The 21,162-nt window shown below is 41.4% G+C and overlaps 2 protein-coding genes across 3 annotated transcripts in view; one reads left to right on the top strand and one right to left on the bottom strand.

Annotated features, from left to right (window-relative positions):
- Positions 1–6,615, top strand: part of SEPTIN8 (septin 8) — a 167,887-nt gene extending 161,272 nt beyond the window's left edge. Inside the window, exon 7 of the mRNA XM_056857160.1 lies at positions 6,605–6,615. Coding sequence (XP_056713138.1) covers positions 6,605–6,608 — 4 coding nt within the window. The 3' untranslated portion in view covers positions 6,609–6,615. The remainder of the gene's footprint in view (positions 1–6,604) is intronic.
- The window catches only part of RAD50 (RAD50 double strand break repair protein), a 30,628-nt gene extending 11,784 nt beyond the window's left edge, over positions 1–18,844 (bottom strand). For both annotated transcript variants that reach the window (XR_008933692.1, XM_056857114.1), the window contains exons 1-17: positions 18,691–18,844; positions 15,724–15,807; positions 14,086–14,237; positions 12,933–13,118; positions 12,593–12,797; positions 11,204–11,332; positions 9,680–9,845; positions 7,813–8,006; positions 6,338–6,544; positions 5,871–6,053; positions 5,521–5,678; positions 4,913–5,088; positions 3,897–4,131; positions 2,376–2,565; positions 2,159–2,285; positions 972–1,165; positions 705–815 (exon numbers count right to left, since the gene is read on the bottom strand). Coding sequence is in view for 1 of the 2 variants with exons in the window: in XM_056857114.1 (XP_056713092.1) it covers positions 705–815; positions 972–1,165; positions 2,159–2,285; positions 2,376–2,565; positions 3,897–4,131; positions 4,913–5,088; positions 5,521–5,678; positions 5,871–6,053; positions 6,338–6,544; positions 7,813–8,006; positions 9,680–9,845; positions 11,204–11,332; positions 12,593–12,797; positions 12,933–13,118; positions 14,086–14,237; positions 15,724–15,807; positions 18,691–18,819 (2,826 nt within the window). In the remaining variant the exon portion in view is untranslated. The remainder of the gene's footprint in view (positions 1–704; positions 816–971; positions 1,166–2,158; positions 2,286–2,375; positions 2,566–3,896; positions 4,132–4,912; positions 5,089–5,520; positions 5,679–5,870; positions 6,054–6,337; positions 6,545–7,812; positions 8,007–9,679; positions 9,846–11,203; positions 11,333–12,592; positions 12,798–12,932; positions 13,119–14,085; positions 14,238–15,723; positions 15,808–18,690) is intronic.
- Positions 18,845–21,162: the final 2,318 nt, after the last annotated feature.

The following is a 21,162-nucleotide window of genomic DNA, read 5'->3' as shown; positions in this document are numbered from 1 at the left end:
CTTTACACTGATCTTTACAGTGTCTTTTCTTAAAAACTGAATTCTAAGCCATTTTATTAAACTTTAACCAACCATATTCACTAGTTGATTTGGCAACTGATGGACAAGATAGTTCTGTGTAAATCTGATCTGTCTGCCGGCTCTCTTTGAATTTACAGCCCGGAACGTATTTCCCTTTGCTTCCCAATTTTATATCCGCAACGACCCAAGACAGGAATATTACCTTTTCCAGTTCTTCATACCCTTCCAATGGACCTGAAATAAACTTCTTTACTTTACTTTAATGGTGATACTGTTCATATGGCCAATTTAGCCTTGAACAGTGTCACACTAAGATCAAAATTAAGGAAAAAGAACTCTATATATAGAAACACATATCTAGATAACCAATAAGAAACTCGTGTTTTTAAATCTTAATTGACTGGGGGGAAAACTTGGCAACTGCACTGTAGAATTAAAATGTAGTATTAAAATCCACCCCTGCTAAAAGAACCCTCAAATTATCCAGTTCACAGACAGATTGCGTTGACACAGGATGCAATCCAATGCTTGGTGGCAGGGACAGCAAAGAAGGTAATAGATAGGAGGAGGGAGAGGCTGTGGGGGTTGCCTGGTGGAGGGAAGGAGGGTGTAAGGAGGTGGCTATGCAGGAAATGAGATACTCCCCACGAGTTCTCTTGGGTCCCCCAGCTGAAAATTCTAACCTTCTCCTGCGTTACTTTGTAACTGGTATTCTTTTTGTTCATTAATTCTTCTTTTTCTTCTTGTAATTTTTCTAAAGTTGCTCCCAAAGGTATTATCTGTTCCTTTGCTTCCTGAAAGATAAAACACCAAGATGTCTATTTTGCTTTAGAAGTCTTGTCTTCACCGACATCATGCCTAGAATCTTTATTATCCAGCATCATTTTGTAAAAACCGAAATATGAATTACAGAGAAGAATAAAACAACCGCCATTAGTCATTTCTCTTACTTTGATCTCCCTGTTCAAAGACTGAATCTCAGTGGTCAGTTCCACGGTCTGCTCCTCCAGCTGTTGTCGACGTTGCATGCAACTGGAAATCTGAAGCTTCTCGGCTTTAAGTTCATTCACTGCACTCTTTAGCTGTTGGAGCTGATTTTGTTGGTCTTGCTTAAGATTCTGCTTCAGTTCAATTTTGCCAATAACTGCAAGTATGTTTAAAAGTACAATTTAAATCTTTACAAAATAAATCTGATCTGAATTACTGTCAGTTTTGAAGGCTGACATTTTACCTAGGGCCATATTTAAAATGACAAAAGAAGGTATCTGCTGTAGTCAAGAAGAGATGGCTGTAAACCTTCCTGCAAACCAAAAATGGAAAAAAAGATGCAAGGTGCCAGCTTTATCGTCATGTATAGCTCCTACATTTTAAGCTTCATAAGGGGGATCAGAGTTCTTATTGCTGAACTCAGCAAGTGAGTTCTGTTGAAAGGTTCAGCAAAAAGAACTCTGATTCCCGATGCTTAAAAGCAAAATGCGTAGGGGCTGTACATGACAATAACGCTGTCACCTGTCACCTTGCATCTTTTTTCCTTTTTTGGTTTGCTGACACGTTGCTTGGTGTAGTCCTGTTTCTCTTCTCTTTTGCATAATCTTGCCCAGCAGACTTGTAAACCAACACTGGGAAAAGATGTTGTTCGTATTACTAAATGTACAATATCTTTTGAACCAGAGCCTGTTGCAGTACTATTACATTTGTCAAAGACTGGGACTGTGAACGTAAAGGTAAAGGCAGTCCCCTGTGCAAGCACCGGGTCATTCCTGACCCATGCGGTGACGTCACATCCCGACGTATCCTAGGCAGACTTTGTTTATGGGGTGGTTTGCTGTTGCCTTCCCCAGTCATCTACACTTTACCCCCAGCAAGCTGGGTACTCATTTTATCGACCTTAGAAAGATGGAAGGCTGAGTCAACCTTGAGCCGGCTACCTGAACCCGACTTCCGTCGGGATCGAACTCAGGTCATGAGCAGAGCTTTTGACTGCAGTACTGCAGCTTACCACTCTGCACCACAGGGCTCTACCGTGAACTTATAGGAGGAAAAGTTCTGGATGGTTTAACAGGGTTCAGAACAAGATGGACAAATTAATCTATTATATTTGACTCTGACAAACAAAGTGCTTTTTGTATGCAGTTACCTGTATCCAACTGATGCTTTTTCTCTTGCTTTTCCTGGCTTACTTGTAAAAGAGTCCGACCTAAATCCACTCCATGTAATTTAGTAGCTTGCTGAGCAATTCTTCGTTCAACATCCCTTAGATCAGTCTGAAAATAACAAAAATCCAAAGAAGCATATTATTTCTCTGAGATTTAATTTCAAAGATGTTTAGTCATTCCTTAATTTATTACCCTTACCTGGTACCTTTCCATAAGTGTAATATCTTGAAGACATGCTTTGGCACTTTCTTCCTCAGGCATATGAGTACCCAGGAGGGTTTCCTGTTCTTCTAGATCACCTTTAAGGTGCTGAATATCTCTGTTGAGAGTCTGCAGTCTGTTCCTTAAATCAGGTATATCCTTTTCTTTGAGATCTTCTATAGTTTGCCTTGGCAAGATATATAAATTCACAAGTGAGAACCTGCAAGGGCTTGCAGAAGGCTTCTCATCTCCCCCTCCCCCCCACTATTTCCTATTTCCCTTTCCTGAAAGCCCCCATAGCATCTCCCCTTTTCCTGCTTCCTTCTCTCCTTCTAGGGCTGCCAACATCCAGTTGGGGCTGGAGATTTCCTGGAATCACAACAGATCTCCCAGCAACAGAGATCAATTCCCCTTAGAGTTGTCACCTACAGGTTGGAAATTCCTGGACATTTGGAGGTTGAGCCTTGGGAAGGCAAGGTTTGGGAAGCAACCTCAGCAGGGTATAATGCCATACAGTCCACCCACCAAAGCAGCCATTTTATTCAGGGCAACTGATCTTGGTTGTCTGGAGATCAGCTGTAATTCCAAGTGATCTCCAGCCTCCACCTGAAGCTTGGCAACCCTACTTCCCCTGGAGAAAATGGCTGCTTTGGAGGGTAGAGTCTCTGGCATTATACCCCTCAGAGGTCCCTCCCCTCCTCAAACACCACCCAAGCCTGAAACACTGTGGTTGCCTAGCAACAGCCACTGAGGGAATCCATTGCTTAAAACTATAGGTGCTCCTTCTACCATTTTCGTATTTTTAAGTCTCCCAATGCATTTTTTTTTAGATTTCAGAGTTTTATGCAAACCTGGGCCCTTTCCAGGTTTGTAGAAAGATATGCCTTGCCTGTTCACAGCTCCAATAACCAGATTTAAGTATCTAAAGTTGTTGTGCTTGTATTCACAAGCTTACAAAATCATTTTACAGAAAGCATCTCAAATTGTCTTTTGATTTTAATGAACGTACAGAATCACATGACACACTTTGAAAAGAAAAATTGTCCTCAGAAGTATTTTTTAATCAATGCATAAATTTATCTTATTATACATTCTCAATACTGGGCAAAGTCTGGGACTAAAATAAAATAAAATTCTGCTGCAGCCATTCCTAGTTTGTCAAAAAATGCACATTCTGCCATATACTTAAATGCATATATGAAAATCTGATTTTGGAACTGATGTCTAAGAGAGCTCCAGTCAGGTTTGTTTTCTCAGAAATGGCATTAATGAATATCTACAGTGTCCACTCTTAAACAAGAGAGCACTTAGAAAAGAAATAGCAGGCAGCCAAGGCATTGCCCATACTGCTGCTGGTGCTGTTTGGGTCACGCCAAATCTCTTATGAACAAAACTTCTACCCAAGAAAAGCTTGTTCAATAAAAGAGTTCTAGTCTCTCAAAATTTTGTTCCTCTTTCCTAAAGAATATAATTCCTATAAGAGAAAGGAGGCAAGTTTTACTACCCTTTCTGCCTCACCTGACAGGCTTGAGCCCAATCATTTCGTCACGTTTCCTCTCTCTCCTCTTCAGCTCAGACTCTGTTGACTTCAATTTGTCTGGGGCGAGGCGCAGCTTGGACTGAAGGTCGCTTATCACGTCCTGCAGTTCAACCTCTGTCTGAAAGACCCTCTGACAGACCGGACAACACTGATTCTCATCCGTTAACTGTGTAATGAACTGCGAATAAACGGCTGTGGCTCCTGCAAGCATGGCTGTTTTGAAGAATAAATATTTATCATCCAAAGTGATACTGGGATTGGTAGAAATTTATCAGAGTTGCCTGATCCTATGAAGTCTGTGCTGATGACCCAGGTGGTGGCACAATTACCATTAAAGTGACTTAGGCCATTACACTTTATTCTATCTGTTTATTGACCTCATAACTGAAAACCATGAAGCATCACATTGTCCATTAACGTTTCTTGAAATAAGAGGATGGAACTATGAGGAAGAGATTGACATCTTTGACCCACTTGTCATATGTAGCATCTTGCTTTAGCCACAAGCCACGCTTTGTGTGTCATAGCAACTAAACCCTGCCTATCATTGGGCTATGATCTTCAAATCATTCATAGTGGAATGATCCAAAATACCTTCACAGATATAATTTCAGAACAAGTGACTGGTGGGCTGCAATCAATTTTAAGGGAAGTGGAAAATTTTGCAATACTTTTGTGAAAAACAAGGCAGCTTATTAAATTCTTGGCATCTGTCAGAATGGATAACTGTCAAGTAACAGAAGAATGAAATAAAGTAGCCAATAAATTCGGTGCTGGTTGTTTCAATGTAAACCAAAAATGCAACTAGAGAAAATCTGAATTGTTTAAAAGCAATCTGAATTGTTTAAAAATTGGGCCAGCAAGGACAGAGGCTCGATGAAGAATTCTCACTGGTTCTCGTGAACAAAACAGCAGAACACATCTATCATCATACAGGAGAGTATAAATCTGAAGTAAAGACTTGTATGAAACTTTTCATGCCATATAAACATACCTCGTTGCTTGGATGTTTTTTCAATTTCATCTTCAAGTTTGTGTAGATCGCTTTCAAAATCTTGGCTCCCGCAAACATCGAAGAGCTTTTCTTCATAGCTGGTCAACTGCTCCTCTTTTTTTCGTAGTTCAGCACTAATATGATTTTTGTTCTGCTCAGCTGAAACAAGTTCTTTGCTGAAACAGGGTGATTACAATCAGAACAGAGATGAAGTTACTCTTGCAGTTTCAAGTACTTTTTTTACTTTTCACCTGCCCGTTTTAATATGCTGTGTTTTTAAAAACAACAACAACATAATAATAAATAAAAGTCTAACTATAAGTTTGCCACTCTGGAGCAGGGAAAGGCTGCCAGCCCGATAACATCCTCCAACTAAAAATATCCTGTTCCCTTGCTACTAAGAGCCTTACCTGGGTGTGTGAAAGTATATTATTGATTCTGGAGTATAATCCACCATGCAGTCATTTAAATGAAACTCACTACAATAAGAAGCTTGTTCAGCAGCAGTACATTAATAGATCCCAATGTGAAAAAACAGAACTGAAAATGTCACCTGATACAAACACACACACATCAAATTTTGTGTACTTTTCACAATGTGTACTCACTTAAGGTTGGCAAGTTTGTCTCTTGTCTGATTAATCTCTTTCACTTTAGAGTGAAGCCAGTCTTCAAGCTGTCTTTTATTTGGAAAATATCCCAGTAAGGAAATTAACTCTTCACTGTGTCTTGATTTGATTTTTCTGATCTGTTCCTCCTTGTCAGCCTTTAAAAAAACACCAACAGATGACGTACCAATAAAGTTTTGCTTTGTTTAGCGGCTACAAAAGTAATTTCAAAACACTTGATAAGCAGTTAAATCAACTTTAATTCTGAAGATGCACTTTTAACAGAACATTCAATGTATGACAGCAGTACAACAAAGAGACTATTCAGAGAAGAAGAGAAAATATACTACTTTATCTTTCTTCAGCATGTCCATCTGGGTTATTATCGCAGTATTCAAGTTCAGCTGCTCCATCTCTTTATCCAGTTTCCGAAGAATGCTGTCTAAATTTGCCTTCTCTTTTTGTAACTCTTTTATTTCCATTTCCAGGCCTTCTACATTGCTATTCTTCTCAGCTTCTTCTAGTTCACGTTTCTAAACAGAGATATAAGATCCGGAATATATTTTATACATTTTTACTTAGTAGAAACTGTGATGTGTGAATATCTTTAAGGAGTTTGCTTCCCATCCGATGGGGATGTATTTAGCTCCTTAGAGTGTGGAGGGCGGGAGTCCTTCTTGGCAATTTAGATGGTATGTCTTCCTCCCCAGTCGTGTGTGAACGTCTATGTGAATAAAGCTGTTTGGATTAATAGCTGAGGGCTCCTGTGGACTACAAATGATATAAATAAACAAACACACAAAAATAAAAATCGTACTGTTTTGGCGAGTTCTTGATCCAGCTCCAGAAGCCGATCTGATGACCCTTCAAGCTGGCGCAGTTCATGTTTCAAGTTCTTCACTTCATCCTGCTTCTTAAGTTGAATGTCTGACTTGAGGTCAATAGTTCTTTCAAGCCCAGTTTTTTTATCCCTTATTTCATCTAACTGCTTTTGCTTCATCATTTCCTTCTCTCCAAATTCTCTCTGGAAAAAGTCAGAAGTCATTTAATGAAGAACAGGATCCTAAGCATATTTATTTGGAAGTTAATCTCACAGATAAGTAAACAAAAAAGGATTATTAACAGTTAAATTCAACTACAGTCTCAGGAAACTCCTACTCTACAAATTCAAATGCCTGTTTGCTCTACAAATACACAGAATCCTATGAAGAGGCATCTTCAGTATTCCAGATCTATAATATCTCTTAACTACATACCGGATTAGGGACACACACCTTTAAACCCCTAAGTAAAAATCCAGAAAAGTTTTACTCTACATGTCCTTCTATAAGAAATAAAGAGTTGGATCCTATCAGCTCTTCTGCTCAACATCACCCGATTCTCCTGCTCACTGCAGCCCTTCTCCTGCAAGGCTGCTGTCCACGCAAGTCCCACAGTCCCCATTATGGCTTTTTAGGTGGTCACTTGTGTCATTTGCCAAAGGAAAATGCTGGCAGGATCCAAGCCCATAATATTTAACTATGTTAAGCAAGGCCAGATTTTCTAACTAAAGATATATGAGACAGACATTTGAGAACCTGCAGATGTTGGTAAAACCGTGGTCTTCAACCCACAGGTTGGGCCCTCAAAGTGGTCACACAGCTGCACCTAGTGGGTTGCCACCAGTCCCTACAGAGAGACCCTTTCGCCCCTGATCTTCTAGCATTGTGCACAGAGAGCAAGGATGCCAATATTTCTCGTCCGTCTTCACACACATGCTGGGAAGGCGGCAAGAGGGCAAGGCAAGCCTGGGCACTCAATAGCGAAAACTCATTATTATTAGCTCAGAAAGATTCAGAAACCCCCACATTCTGCGAATGCCTTGCCCTCTCTCTCTTCTCCTCACCTGGCCACACCTGCCAGAGGGTCCTTTAGTACTCAATCCACACTTTTCCAGATTGGGGCCCCTTCTACTTGAGAATCCTATTATTTATTTTGGAGGTTTTTATGCTGCCTTCCCAAAGTCCAGCTCCCACTGATCTTTCAGGCAGGGTGTGTGTGTGCCAAGTGCAAGCACAGAGTATTAGATGATTGGCTTTGATGAGGAGAGGGAGAAGACAGAAAGAAGGCAGCCTTCCTTGCATTTACACTAATGTCTCAAAACTAAATTTACTTCCCACTTGTTTCAAAAGTAGTTTACTTCAAAGTCAGTGAACTTAAGTTTGCATCATAACATCGCTACTGATTTGGATCGCTTGTGCTGCTCTATATTAACCGAGCCTTTCTGGAACATGGTTAAATATATATATTTACCATCAGCTGATTAGCTGCTTCGGCGTCTTTGTCCTGTCTCTCCTTTACAAGCCTGTGAAAACTGTTAATTTGCCTTTCATTAAACGGTGCTCTTTCATATCCTTCCAATTCCAACTGAGTAGCCAAAGACTTAATTAACGAATCTCTCTTTCTAATGTGCTGCTGGTGACGATCTGCTTGCAGCTGAAGGCGACCTGCACAGTGCGACAATGAGGTTTAAATGCTTTTTCACCATTAAAAAATGACAAGAATTTACAGCTGTAATAAATCAGATGCTAAGAGCTACAAAAGATCCTAAGTAATCTAAAAAGAAATTTCCACTTTAAATATAAAAGCAAAACTCTCCTTTAGGCGCCTCTGTGCTGGGTAGGAGAGGCAGTTCTGCCTCTGCATGCCACAGGGGCGGCGGCTCTCATCCCTGCCCCCCCCCCCCAAGTTACGACCCAGCTTCATGAGCAGGGCATATGCAATTTTTTTTGGCAAAGAACTCCACTATCCTGAGGAGGTAGTCGACTCCCCTCACCCCGCACCCTCCCAGTTCATGGCTTGCTCTTTGTGTGGACAGACAAGCTTCCACAGCTCTCTTGCACTGTTAGGATAAAAAAGGAGGAAATGCTGAAACATCTGAAGAAATTAGCAGTGGCTCCCTCTACTTCCTGCTCACTAGCAGTGACAATGGGGACAATGAGGAAGAGGAAACTATCTCAGACGAAACACTTCATGGAGCAACTGGTGCCAAGTTGCTGCAAGAGGCCTCTTCACCCTCCAAAACCCCAGGACAAGTCCCCATGGCAAGAGAGCCGGCACCTCTTCTTCAGCTGCTACGCTCTTCCCTGGCAGGAGAGCAGAAGCACTGGCAGGGACGGGGAGCAGACAGCCGGCCCTCTCATGCTCCCAATGATGGCAGATGGCCCATCAGCGGAGCCACCCCCAGCTCATCCAAGCTGATGCCTCTCACTACACAACACCAGGAAGCCCCAGTAAGTATCGGTGCCCAAAGGGCAGTTCCCCCACCCAGCCTACCACTGGCTTCATCCGCAGGAAGGGATCCCCAAGGATGCAGAGGGAATAACAGAGGGAGGCTTATTTGCCTTGGGACGGTGTCTCTTCCTTTCCCTCCCTATCATCGATAGGGGCTTCACTCCACCTGGACCTCTGCAAGTATACTACTAAGAAGGCACTGAAGGACATTAAGCAGGACCTGCAGGCACATTCATGAAAAAAGGAGACATCACAGACAGAGGGACAAGAATGCCTCCTCCTCCCCTTCTCCCAACTCTTCGGGAGAAAAGAAAAAAAGGGATCCATAGGATATTTGTGCCATTCCTCTGAGGAACCTGGTTTTTATTCCCCAGATCCACTCCTCAGGGCCAACCATTGCAGCTCTTCTTATAGGGCCGACGGCACACAAGGCCAGCGCTCACCATCCTCAGCCCTCCTCTGATGGACCATCCGGTATTAGAGGAAGGTTCCAAACTCTGCTGAGAGGGACAGAAATGTAGAAATGCTACAAACATTTGTGCCTTGTTTCCAACAAAAAAGGGACACTATGCTAGACCTTTAAAAAAAAAAAACCCACACCCTGATTAAAATTTGGTGGAGCCAAACATGATTTTTGAGGACAGATCTAGCCCAAGGGCTACCAGTTGCCAACGTGTGCTGTTACGGTAAGTGGATGACAGAATGACAAACTTCATTAAGAACTACCAAGTACAGAACTGGTATAAAAGATCTACAAAATCACTGAGAAAACCCTAATGCAGGAACTGATCTGTATTATAGTAGCCAGGTAATATAAACACATTTCTTATATGCTTTGTTTTGTAAGAGAAATGCTGCTTGCTTTGTTTTAAACAGGCCTTAATACCTTGTTCAACCAACAGTTCTGATTTCTCTATGTTGAACCTTTGGTATTCCTTATTTGCCCTCTCCAGCTCTCTCTGACATTCTGTTAGTCTCTTCTCCTTTTCTCTGACAGTTTTCTGGTGGTTTTCATACATATCTCTAAGCCGTTCATCAGTTCCTTGAAAAACCTGAAGTTACATTATAGAGAGGGGAAAAACAGCTTTTAACATAACATTGTCATGTTTCAGCCTCTGTGCCTTTCTACGAAAGATTTAAATCAGTAAGATTCCAAGCACGCAAATTAATTAATAATGAATTTCGCACCTGCCTGATGAGCACAAGAAAGGAAAACTTGTAAGGAAAATTTGAGATTGAAACATGAGGTTAATTTAAATTGTTCACTGACCTAGGGATGCCTAATCTGGCGTTAACTATGCATATACTTGAAATAGGCCTTGAAATCTCTCAGGGCACTCTCCATGCTCACTTTGCTTCTGTGAAAACATGGCAAATACCTCAGTGAGTCTGACTTGGAGGGCAGGGCTGAAAGAAGCTCTTTTTTTTTTTTTTTGCAAAAGCATCCGCCCTCCTGGCAATTTTTCAACGACTGGCGCAAAAGGAATCAATAGTGTTCACCAACTCCAAATGTTAACACCTGCCTCCAAATTAACGTTCTTGACCTTCAGCATATGGTCAGGCAGCCACGTTTAACGATCTATGGAGTATCACAATGTCATGTTATTAACTACTGGACTCTGATTGGCTGGGACAGACCATGTGGCTATTTTCAAAAAGATGACAACCGACTATTTACAAGGAAAAAACTGGCACAGTAGATCTGAGAAACAAAAATAAACTGGATAGAACAAAAAGAGAACATTCATACAATTTAGGGTGATTTTTTTTCCTTCCAGGAAATATGTCTGCCCCACCGAAAGAATTATGATCAACCAGAAAAATCTAAACCGCGGGGCTTGCAAAATGGAACTATTCCGCTAGGCCTATAACTGAGGGCAGCTGCAAGTTTTACATCATTGCTGGCCTCCCCATCCTCCCCCCACCTCCTGTTGATTTGTAGGGGTTTAACTGCCCAACCAGTCTACAGTGGCTCTTATTACCCTGCTATGAGAACACCATCTTGATATTTCATAGTTGTTCTAGGATATTGTGGTTTTAGCTAATGTTTTATGGCTTTATGTTTTTAAATGTTGTTGCCTGCCCTGAGCCCAGACTGGCTGGGAATGAGGGTGGGCTATAAATTTAACAAAACAAACAAACAAATACTAGAAAACTCAGCACAGAACTAGTAATGAATACATTTACCCAAACCAACAGATTAGATGATGAGTGGAAGAATTTTAAAATAAAACATATAGGGAGGGAAGTAAATAACAAAAGTTAAGGCAATAATGGCTCAATAATCGATGAACATTAATGTAGGGGGGGGGAATCAATGTTTCCTGCCAAGTCAATGTAGATTTAACTCTGGAATGTTCCACCTGGGTCCATAACAGTAAGTCAAACAACAATATATTATCAAGCAAACCTTTTCCATCTTTTGTTGCAAATCTCGGTTGTCCTTTTCCATCTGTTTTTTCCGGCTTTCCAGAGCTTTAATTTCATTATCAAGTCTCATTACTTTTACAAGATAATGTTCTATTTCTGCGAGACGATTCTGAGAAAAAGAAAAAAGTAAATGATTTCAATTATAATTATGGGGCATATAAAACAAAAGTGCTGAACTGTACTAAGGCAATAAAGAATTATTTGGGATAGTACAGGGATAAGGAATTCTGAACTCTCACAAGGTAATATCTGACCACAGAGACTATTCGATATCCCTGAACCTCACCCTCTTTGTTTCAGCCCAACCTTCATCGTGGCGAAGGCATAGGTCAACAACTGCAAAGCAGGGCAAAGTTAGCTGGCTCTCTTCCATTCACTGTCAGTACCAGTTACAGCCTAAAACAGGTATACAGTTCTTAAAACAAACTCTCCAAAGCAGGCCACCTGATGTGCAATGCCTTTCTGAGTTTGTGCATCACAGATGAAAGCTACAGTCCTTTACCTGTAAAGCATGCTGAATTCAGCAGGACTGGCTTCTATGCCAAAACAGGACTCTACCTATGACACCTTCTTTGCAGTCTGTATACAGGGGCCCTACTTCGTCTCATTTGGGAGTGGGGAAAGCTATGGGAAAGCAGAAAGTTCACCCCTGTGCTTTCTACTACAGCTGAGAATAATTTACCCTCTTTTTCATCAAAAAAGAAACAAAAATGATGATAAAATTGGGGGAGGGGCTTTTGTGGAACCCCCTACACACATTCCATGGGCTAGTTCTATGCTGAAAATTTCCCTACTTACTTTCAAATAAGCACGAGCTGAATAAGGTATTATGTTAACACACATTTGAATCTGGAATTGTGTGAAAATAAAAAGACTACTTCTGCAATGTGCTGTATATCATTAATTCTGCTCGTGCAGTTTCCTTACAACAATCTTAATTATGCTCTAATATCATTGAAATATGGGGAAAATCCAAATAATGCAACCGAGAATCTATCTGAAAAACATTTTCATTCCTAGCTGAAAAAGGGGGCAAAACTTAGATTCATACACCACTCTGACAATTCTCTCAGCAGGTACAAAGTACTGTACGATCCAGTATAACACCATGTCTGTCTGCAGCTTGAATCTGCTATCATTACTTGAAGTGACAAAGAGGTATGGAAAGGGGAAATTCCCCAACAGACTAAGCTGATATTGCATTAATCAAATTGGCCACAAAAATCTTTGTATTAAGAAAGCAGACAGAGTCATTCATCATTCACGGGTCAAAAAGTTCCCCTTATAAAGTTTTTTCTGGCTCTTTATTGGTGCACCAATATTACTTCAAAATGTTTAGTTATATTACTTTTAGCGGTTACAGAATTACCTTTAATGGTTCAAGCTGGTTCTCAATAGATCTAACATTTTCCTTTGAAGCTGCCAGTTGAGTTTCCCTATTAGTAAGCTGACTGTGAATCTCTTGTGCCTTTTCTTTATTCTGTTTGAGAAACTTCAGTGTCTCCTGACACACTTTAACCTGTTGACCTTGCTTCAAACGAACTTGACGAAGAGTTTCCAGTGCTTTAATGTACCTTTTAAAAATAAAAACATTTGCATGTTTTAAATCCAAGCGACATTTATAATTTGCTGTATGGAATTTTATTATAGTAGGCTCAATGAGCATTTTTAAATGACATGATTTTGAAAAGCTCTGGATAAAAGTTAACCTTGTTGCTGAGAAGATTTCATCAAATTTTTGTTTCAGGGCCTTTCCTTCACTTAAGGGCCAGTTGGATTCTTCTTGATGGCAGAAGATGACATTATTAATCACAGACTTGGAAACGCCAAGGGCACTGATCATCTCACGGTCAATTTCTGCACATTTGGAGCTCAGACTGACCTTCTCTCCATGCCTGTATGAGCAAATAAGGAAAGTACATGCTTGACAACTCATAAAAAGGAAGACACACGGTCAGACCATAAGCTTACCCAAGCAATCCTGAAAGGGAAGGCTGGAGCCTCTCAGGAGCCGGCGTGACCCCAGCACTGGCGTAAGTGCCACTTGCGCTGTCCAAAGTGGCATGGACGCCGTCGCAAGAGCACTTACACTTGTGCAGGGGTGCCACACGGCAGCACAAGGCTCAGGCACTGGCGCTGCCTCCCCGGCTGTATTTTTCTGGTGCAAGTTCTCGCATCGGCCTCCTGAGAAGCTTGCAGTGGTGCAGTGGGGGGAGGGAAATCCATTTTTAATAGATTGCAGTGCCATCCCCGGGTGACGCATCACCAAGCCCCTCTTCAGGATTGCTCTTCCCACCTCTTTGAAAGGCTGATTCATAAAAGACTCTGTCTTTACACAGAAACCACTGCACACAGTTTAATGGTATATAAGGCTATAACATTTTCCATTCTTTTCCCATTCTTCCCCAAGGCTCCATGCACTCTAATTTGCCTTCAATGTAATAAGACAAAAAGTGAACACCTATTATCAAACACCTAATATACTACTATAAGGCTAAAATAACAATAAAGAAACAACTAGATGCACTAGCAGGAATATGATTTTAAACAAGGATTCCAAACACAAACGTTTGCAATGGACTGCAATATGAAGGCAAGACCTGATTACAACTCTTATTGCTACGCAGAAGTCAGATTGAGGATTTGTCACTGAACTAACTTCTACAGAACTGCACTGAAATCCAGTACGAGTTCAGGATCACAGCCACTTCCTATTAACAAATAATTCAACAGGAATCCCAAAACCTTTTTTTGATTTTAATTACCTCTGATTCACAGTACAAAGACAGAAAGAAAGAGCAGCTTCAGTGACTTTTCACATATGCAGACAACAAAACATGTTAATGTCAGATCATCACTTACTTTGTTCTTGTTATGACTCCTTCAAGAGTCTTAAATTCTGTTTTCTTTCCTTTCTGAGTGCATACCATGGATCGGTGGACAGCTACAAGCTCTCCATTAACATCACGAAACTGAAGTCGAATTTGAGCCCTCACATCTGTTTCATTGGCCACCTTTGGCAACAAAAAGGTCACGTTATTTTTTAAATTTACACATGCTAATGCCATTCCCTGTCCCCCAGGACACAGCCAGCCTGTGTCATTCATTTGAATAAAGGGAGCAGATCTGCACACAAGAGTTAAGGAACACTTTGAACTTACAGATCACCTTAAAAACCCAATGACGAGACAATCCACAATGAAAAAAGATATAGTGCTGGAAGATGGAACCCCCAGGTTGGATGGCACTCCATCAGCTACTGGGGAAGAGTGGAGGACAAGTACAAGAAGCGCTATTCTTAAAGATGCGACTGGACTAAAGCTGAAAGGACGTTCAGTTGTTAACATGAATGGATACAAAAGGAAAGCACAAAGCCGTTTGACGCATATAATAGGAACAGGGACCATGAGAAGCATAGAGGTTATAGAAGTCATAGAGTAGGAAGAGGCCAACCCCCTGCTCAACGCAGGATCAGCCTAAAGAATCCCTGACAAGTGTTTGCCCAGCTGCTGCTTGAAGACTGCCAGTGAGAGGGAGCTCACCACCTCCCTAGGCTGCCGATTCCACAGTTGAACGGCGGGAAAGCACAATTAGCATTCCCATGCCTTTTGAAAGTGCAAGGAACCAATGACCACAGCAAAAAAAAAAAAAAAAAGTATTCAGGGCAGAGAAAGAAAAAGGTACCAATTGCTGTAAGCACGCAGGAACAGCAATGATCGCTCCTGTGCCTTCTTATAGTAGTATAGAGATGTATCACTAACAAGCTATTTTAAAAAGGTTTTTAAAAGTTGCTGTTACAAGGGCTAAAAATTCCTTATCACTGAGGCAGGGGAAAGACAGCGGACGACAGGGTTGTCCCACAGTCATGGTCCAGTTGGCAGAAAGTGGATGGGAAGTGGAAGGAACCAACCAAAGTGCAGGAAGCATTACACAAGCAAACAAACGCGACTCAAATGCAATGGCTAGAACACAACTGAGTAAAAGTGGTCTCAAAATCAACAGAAAAAAACTGGGAGAAATGCAAGGCAGAAAGTAATGTCACACACACACACACAAACAACGCGTGGAAGACAGGGGGGATAAACTGAAGGAGTATGGGCCAGAACTGGCACAATAATGCCATGCAGGAAGCCCCCAAGACATCACGTCTGGGGTGATAAATTTACAGTGTTAACAGATCATAATACACATTAAAATGTCTACAGACCATATGTACTACAAGTACCAATTTCAACATGCATGCAATCAAGATAAATAGCACACATTTACACAGAATATTGTTTTTAACATGAATACAGACCATGAATACAGAACACAAACAGACCATTTCACATAGCCAACAACAACAGAATGTACTTTTATAACACAAAAGGTATCAGGGAACAAAGATTACTTTCCCCCAATACACATCCCTTCTTTAACGGTATCTGATCCAGTGTTTTTAACTCTGTGTGTGTCTTTAATCCCCTACCTATACTTTCCAGTATCCTCCTTTCTTACCTTAGGATCATGAACAAATGATTTTCCTTGGGTGCCAGGTGGGAAATCTCCAGTGCAAACATACTTGAGGCATTCTATGATAGTCTATAATGAAAACAGAAATAAGTGTCAGTAGTCTAATATAGCAGTAGCTGCTCTGTTCTCTTCTAGAAAATAAGATATAACCATAACCTGGAGGCAGTTCATACTTTAATTTCACTGATTTTATTATGCATTGAATAGTTCGTGTGTGTGGTTTACTTTCATGAATAGCATAAACATGTGTGAATTAGGTCCCACGTAGCTCTTCAGATCAGCTTGTGTTTCAGAGTTCACCGAAGTTACAGTTGCTAATCTGCAGTGGTCTTCAAGTCCCTCACACCAGCATAGCATTGCTTATTGGAGCTAAGTTCTCAAGTAAGCTGCTAAACATGCAGGAAACACAGGTGAAAACATTTATTTACCCATCCTTTTGATGGTAATAAATTTGTCTGTGGTCTGCTACTGTACTAATTTTGCCATAGCTAGTTTTTATTGTATATTGTATTGTTTTATGAGCGATGCTTCTCGTGCAATTTTTAGTAATGTAATCCATGCTGAGAACCCTATGGATTGTTAAATAGGATGTAAATATTTTAAATAAATAAAGAGAATTAAAAACTGTCGACTGGCTGTTGTAGCTTGTTAGTGACACTACTCACTGATTAAAGTTGCTTGCATCTTGTCTAACCTGGTCACCACCTTGGATGCAGGGTAAGTGCAAGATGTTCCTAGAGAACCACCCAATCACATCCATTTTACATTAATTCAATTACTACAGCCCAAAGATGTGGTCATATTGCTTGGAAAGGTACAGTCTACCACCAATCAGCTTGACTTTTTAAAAACTGATAATATCTAAAAAGGAGAGAATAACCAGTGGAACACAGAATACTTGTCATGGCCCAGCCAGGTCCAGGGGACACCAATGACTCCTCTAATGAAAAGCCAGCCAGCATCCCTGGCCTCTATACACAGACAGCAGCTGAGATGGTACAGGAAGAAGCAGCCCCTGCGGGGCCAGACCCAAACCCGCAGCCAGGAACCAGTGCAGCATCTCCTCAGCCCTCCAGCTCTGAGTCAGCTGCAGAAAGCCAGCTGCCTGTCTGCTCACCCTCCTCGTCACCAGAGCCTCAGGAACGGCAGAGGAGGCGAACACATAGGACCTTGCAGGACCAGAGGTGAAGTGCTCGGCTAGCAGCTTGGTACCAACCCAGCACTGACAGCAGGGATAAGTGTTTGCAGGAGCAGGTCTGAGGTGGCTGGCAGGTGCATGGCATTACGGGCTGCCTGAGTGGCATGCTGTTTATAAGCAGCTGGAAAGGGCATAGCTGTGTGGAAGTAACACACAAACTCTGGACCTTGCTGGGAAACTGTCTACTGTGCCTGGACCCTTGGACTTACCCGTGAGAGTTGTAACTGGTGTGTGTGTGCTGGGGGACCACAATAGTACTTGTAGATGGAGTCACTCCCTCTCATATTGAAGTAGCCCTTATAATTAGATGGAAGATGGCCTGTCTTGAGCCATTGAGAAGGTTGATCCCTGGTGTCCTCTCCAACACCCCGTAGGCCTCTGGCAGGGGAGTATGAAGAAGACAGAGAACCCTCCAGGCTTTAAGGCCACTTTATCTACCTGAGCTTTTAGTAGAGTATAAACTGCAGGTATCTTTTTTGGGGGGGAGTCCTTTGAAGTTTTGTCGTTTTTACACTGCAATGTTTTTAATAACCATTTGTAAGCTGCCTTGATCCATGAGGAAAGGCAGGATATAAATATTTAAACAAATAAATAAGACCCTGGATGAATCAGGCAGAACATGCTATCATGCCCATTTGCAGGCCTATGAGGTGGCAGAGATGGCAGCAGAATTCTTTCTCCTCCATCATCACACTTGCCGAACCTTGTCCAGCTCAATTATGTAAGATAGTTCTCGACTTGATAACATGTTAAGTCCAGCCTGGTCAATGATAGTCTGGCCACAGCTGTGATTTTTATGAGCTTCTTTGCTGCTAAAAAGCACTGTCCTCTTGTTCTGAATTGGAGACCAAGTTCAGAGAAAATCTGAGATCTAGGATGACAGAAACACCTGCTTTTTTAACAGATACAAGCCCATTTATCATCAGGGGCTGATGACAGTAGCGTCTCTTCCCTGTTTTAAAACTACTATATAGTCTGCCGGTTTGCTTCTTGCTGATCAAATCTCCAACAGTCAATCAGAAGTCTTGCTGGGCAAAAGCCCTACCTGGCCCCACCCACTTCCTAAAAACACCTGGTGGGTGCCAGAAAAGGTGTCAGCAGGCACCCTGCCTTATGGGGTTGCCATTAAGTTGACTGCAACTTGATGGCACTTTACACACACCCCAGTTCAAGATCTTCATCTTTTCCAAGGCTTTTTATTTCTGCTGCTTTATCTTTTTATTTGGTTTCTCATCTGAGTTGATAATTTGCTTGCATTAATTGGTAAAGAGTATCTTTTATCTGCCTCAACCTTGATTTTATTGTACACTACTTTGGAAACTTTTGGAAGTGTAAAAGTGGTCAAAACATTTTAAATAAATAAAATAAGAAGTAATGTTCAATCCCACATTGCCAAGGAAAGGTGGCTCAATATCTTCCATGGCTGCATTCCACTTCCATTTATTTACTAGCTCCTTTGACCAAAGGTCTTGAGCTTAACCATAACAATCCATGGCTGCATTCTATAATTTTAGCCACACCACTTTTCTCATAGGTATGCAAATACACTTTATGGGCTATTATAACTGAGCAAGCTATATAGGCTTATTAAGGAACTGATACTGGGCAGAAGAATAACTGTACTCATGCACAGACTGCTGCAGAATTGCAACCTTCCTGAAAACTAATTGTGGTTTGTAGTTAATCACGTGTCCATGCAACTCAGGGAATATGAAAATACAGCTTATCTAAATGAAATAAAACAAACTTCTTACCGTTTTTCCAGCACCGTTTGGCCCTACCAAGATTGTTAAAGGGTTCAAGAAAGTGATTACTTGCTTGTCTTTGTCCTCTACCCCAAAGCTTCTCACACCAAGGATGCTCATTTTATCAATCCTAGACATTTTTGCAGAATATTTCACCTTCTTCAAGCACAAATATTTTAATTATCCTACAAAACAACAGAATATGAAGGGATAAAAATCAAATGTATCACTTTATCTCTGGAAGAGGCAAATATTTTGAAATGCATAATTTATGAAAGGAGAACCAGGTTTTTATTACCTATGGTTATTGGTCTAGAGATTGTCAAAATGGTGGCTAGTGTTCTTGGTCTATATATCAGCACGCATCCAATCTTAGGCTGGAGGAAGTTTCTCCAGACTGTGGAACCTTTCTCTAATTTAAGTGATGTCAGGGTCCCCAAGTCTTGTTGAGCCTGTGTAAGTTTTTAGGATTTTGAGAACAGGAATGGGCGCCACAACAAAATGGCTGCCATGGGGTACTGGGGACTATCAGAAAACGTTGGGAAGTTGTAAGTCAAGCATTCTTGTTATAATCAATAATAAGTTGAATATTTCTAGTTTCACCTCCTCCAATTAGGTAGAAAACTCAAATTGGCTCCTTGGGGAAGAAGCAAACAGACATCAGGAAACCCACCAGCAGGTGCCACAGTGCCCACAGATGCCATGTTGGGGTAAGTGTGTTAAGAGGATGAACCACTTGGAGGAGGAAGGCTCCACTTTGCTCAGTGGGGGTGGGTGGGGGTAGAATCAGCAGATTTACAACTCATCCTGGGTACATAAATAGGGAGGAGATTACATGGCAGAGTACAAAATATTGTCGTACACTACTAGGTAAGATTTTGAACAGATGGCTCTAAATTACCCATTGCTAAGATTTTGTGCACAGGCCCCTGTGAATCATGACCACAGGATGCAAAGCATGAGAGGCACAGCTGAATGACATTATGATCTGAGACTGAGATACATTAAGAAGAACTAATAGATTTCAGAAGTCTTGCAAGCATATAGCAAACTGCCAAGCAGGGTGTACAGGTGTCACAAGTGGGTAGGCATTTGTCTTTCCCAGGTTAAATGAACAGCTATCTTCTGAACAAAGACGAGCCATGTGCACTCTTTGAAAAAAGGCTGTGAGTCACTGATACTTTCTCATTGTTGCAGGACTCTGGGTATTTCCACATGCCCTGAGTTCGACGCTCTTGGAAAGCATCTTTTTCTGCTTTCCTCCCAGTACATTCATGCAGCACCTGGGGTTCCCCCAGCTTTCCTCCAATGATTCCATTGCTGTGAAGTTGTGGGAAAGACCACAGCAAAGCCTGGATGGCTGCCTTGTGCATAGGGAAGATCTGGTTTTCTACTGTTCTAATGTTGCTCATCAATGTTTTAATTGAACTACTTCATAACTTTATTTTTAATTGCTTAAATGTCTTAATGTTTTCATGTCTGCTGCCTCGTGGACCCTGATTGGGTGGGAAGGTGGCAAAAAATGTTTTAAGCAAATTAATAAATGTGGAAGCACTGCTGCTGCGCTATACTGACAGCTGCAGTAGAAATGGGGAAACTACACAGGCCTTTTCCCCAGTGGAAACATCTCCCTATTTTTGTGTCCTTGTGTGTTAGAGGATGAACCACTTGTGTTCCTGCCTGTGACTTTTGCTGCTGCAACTCTAATCCTGTCATCTAACCAAAGGTTTCTTCTCTTGTTCTGAGTGATTCCTGCAATCCTCCCTTGGTGTCCTGTATGTGGTACCCACTCATTCTCCACTCAGTCCTATGTTTTCTATGAAGACTTTCCTTATTCCACGTCTGATCCCCTAAACAACATGAAGCTCAAGTACATGGAACTAAACTTGATCACGATATTAGCTTGCTAACTCTTCCCTATCCCAACCACAAATACTTCTATTTTGTTATTTTCCCTCTTCCACCCCTTTCCTCCTCTTTTTCCTGATAAACTGTAAGGTACTTGGGGTAGAGACAGAAGGGTTTTTTTATGCCTCTATAGGTTTTCTCCCGCCCCCTCTTAATTCTATAATACTTTAACTGCTGAGCTTTTGACTCGTTTTTGGCTTCAGAATGGACAGTTTTTTTGTGTATGTAATTCTTTATTTTATTTTTGAAAATCAAGAATCAGTAGACTGGCTCATAAGAATGTCTGCTGGCTCACAACTTTTGTGGACTCGCTCACAAAGCTTACCTTGATTTAGGTTTTAGAATTCCTTTACAGGGACCTTTAAAGGATGAACATCAGTATGGACAATACTCCTCATGTAGAGACTAAAACATCTGACTTATCTGAAAAGCAGACAGGAACTTTTGAGGGAAAGTCTAGTAGGCCACAGAATAAAAGACACAGAAAATGTTTTGTGATCTCTATTCACTAGGCATGTGATGACTGGAGAATATGCAGACCACAACTGGTAGTGGTAGAGAGCACCAAACGTA

The sequence above is a fragment of the Euleptes europaea genome, chromosome 1, assembly GCF_029931775.1.
Source record: "Euleptes europaea isolate rEulEur1 chromosome 1, rEulEur1.hap1, whole genome shotgun sequence".
In the NCBI taxonomy this organism is placed as follows: domain Eukaryota; kingdom Metazoa; phylum Chordata; class Lepidosauria; order Squamata; family Sphaerodactylidae; genus Euleptes; species Euleptes europaea.
This window is presented reverse-complemented; position numbering and strand designations above follow the sequence as displayed.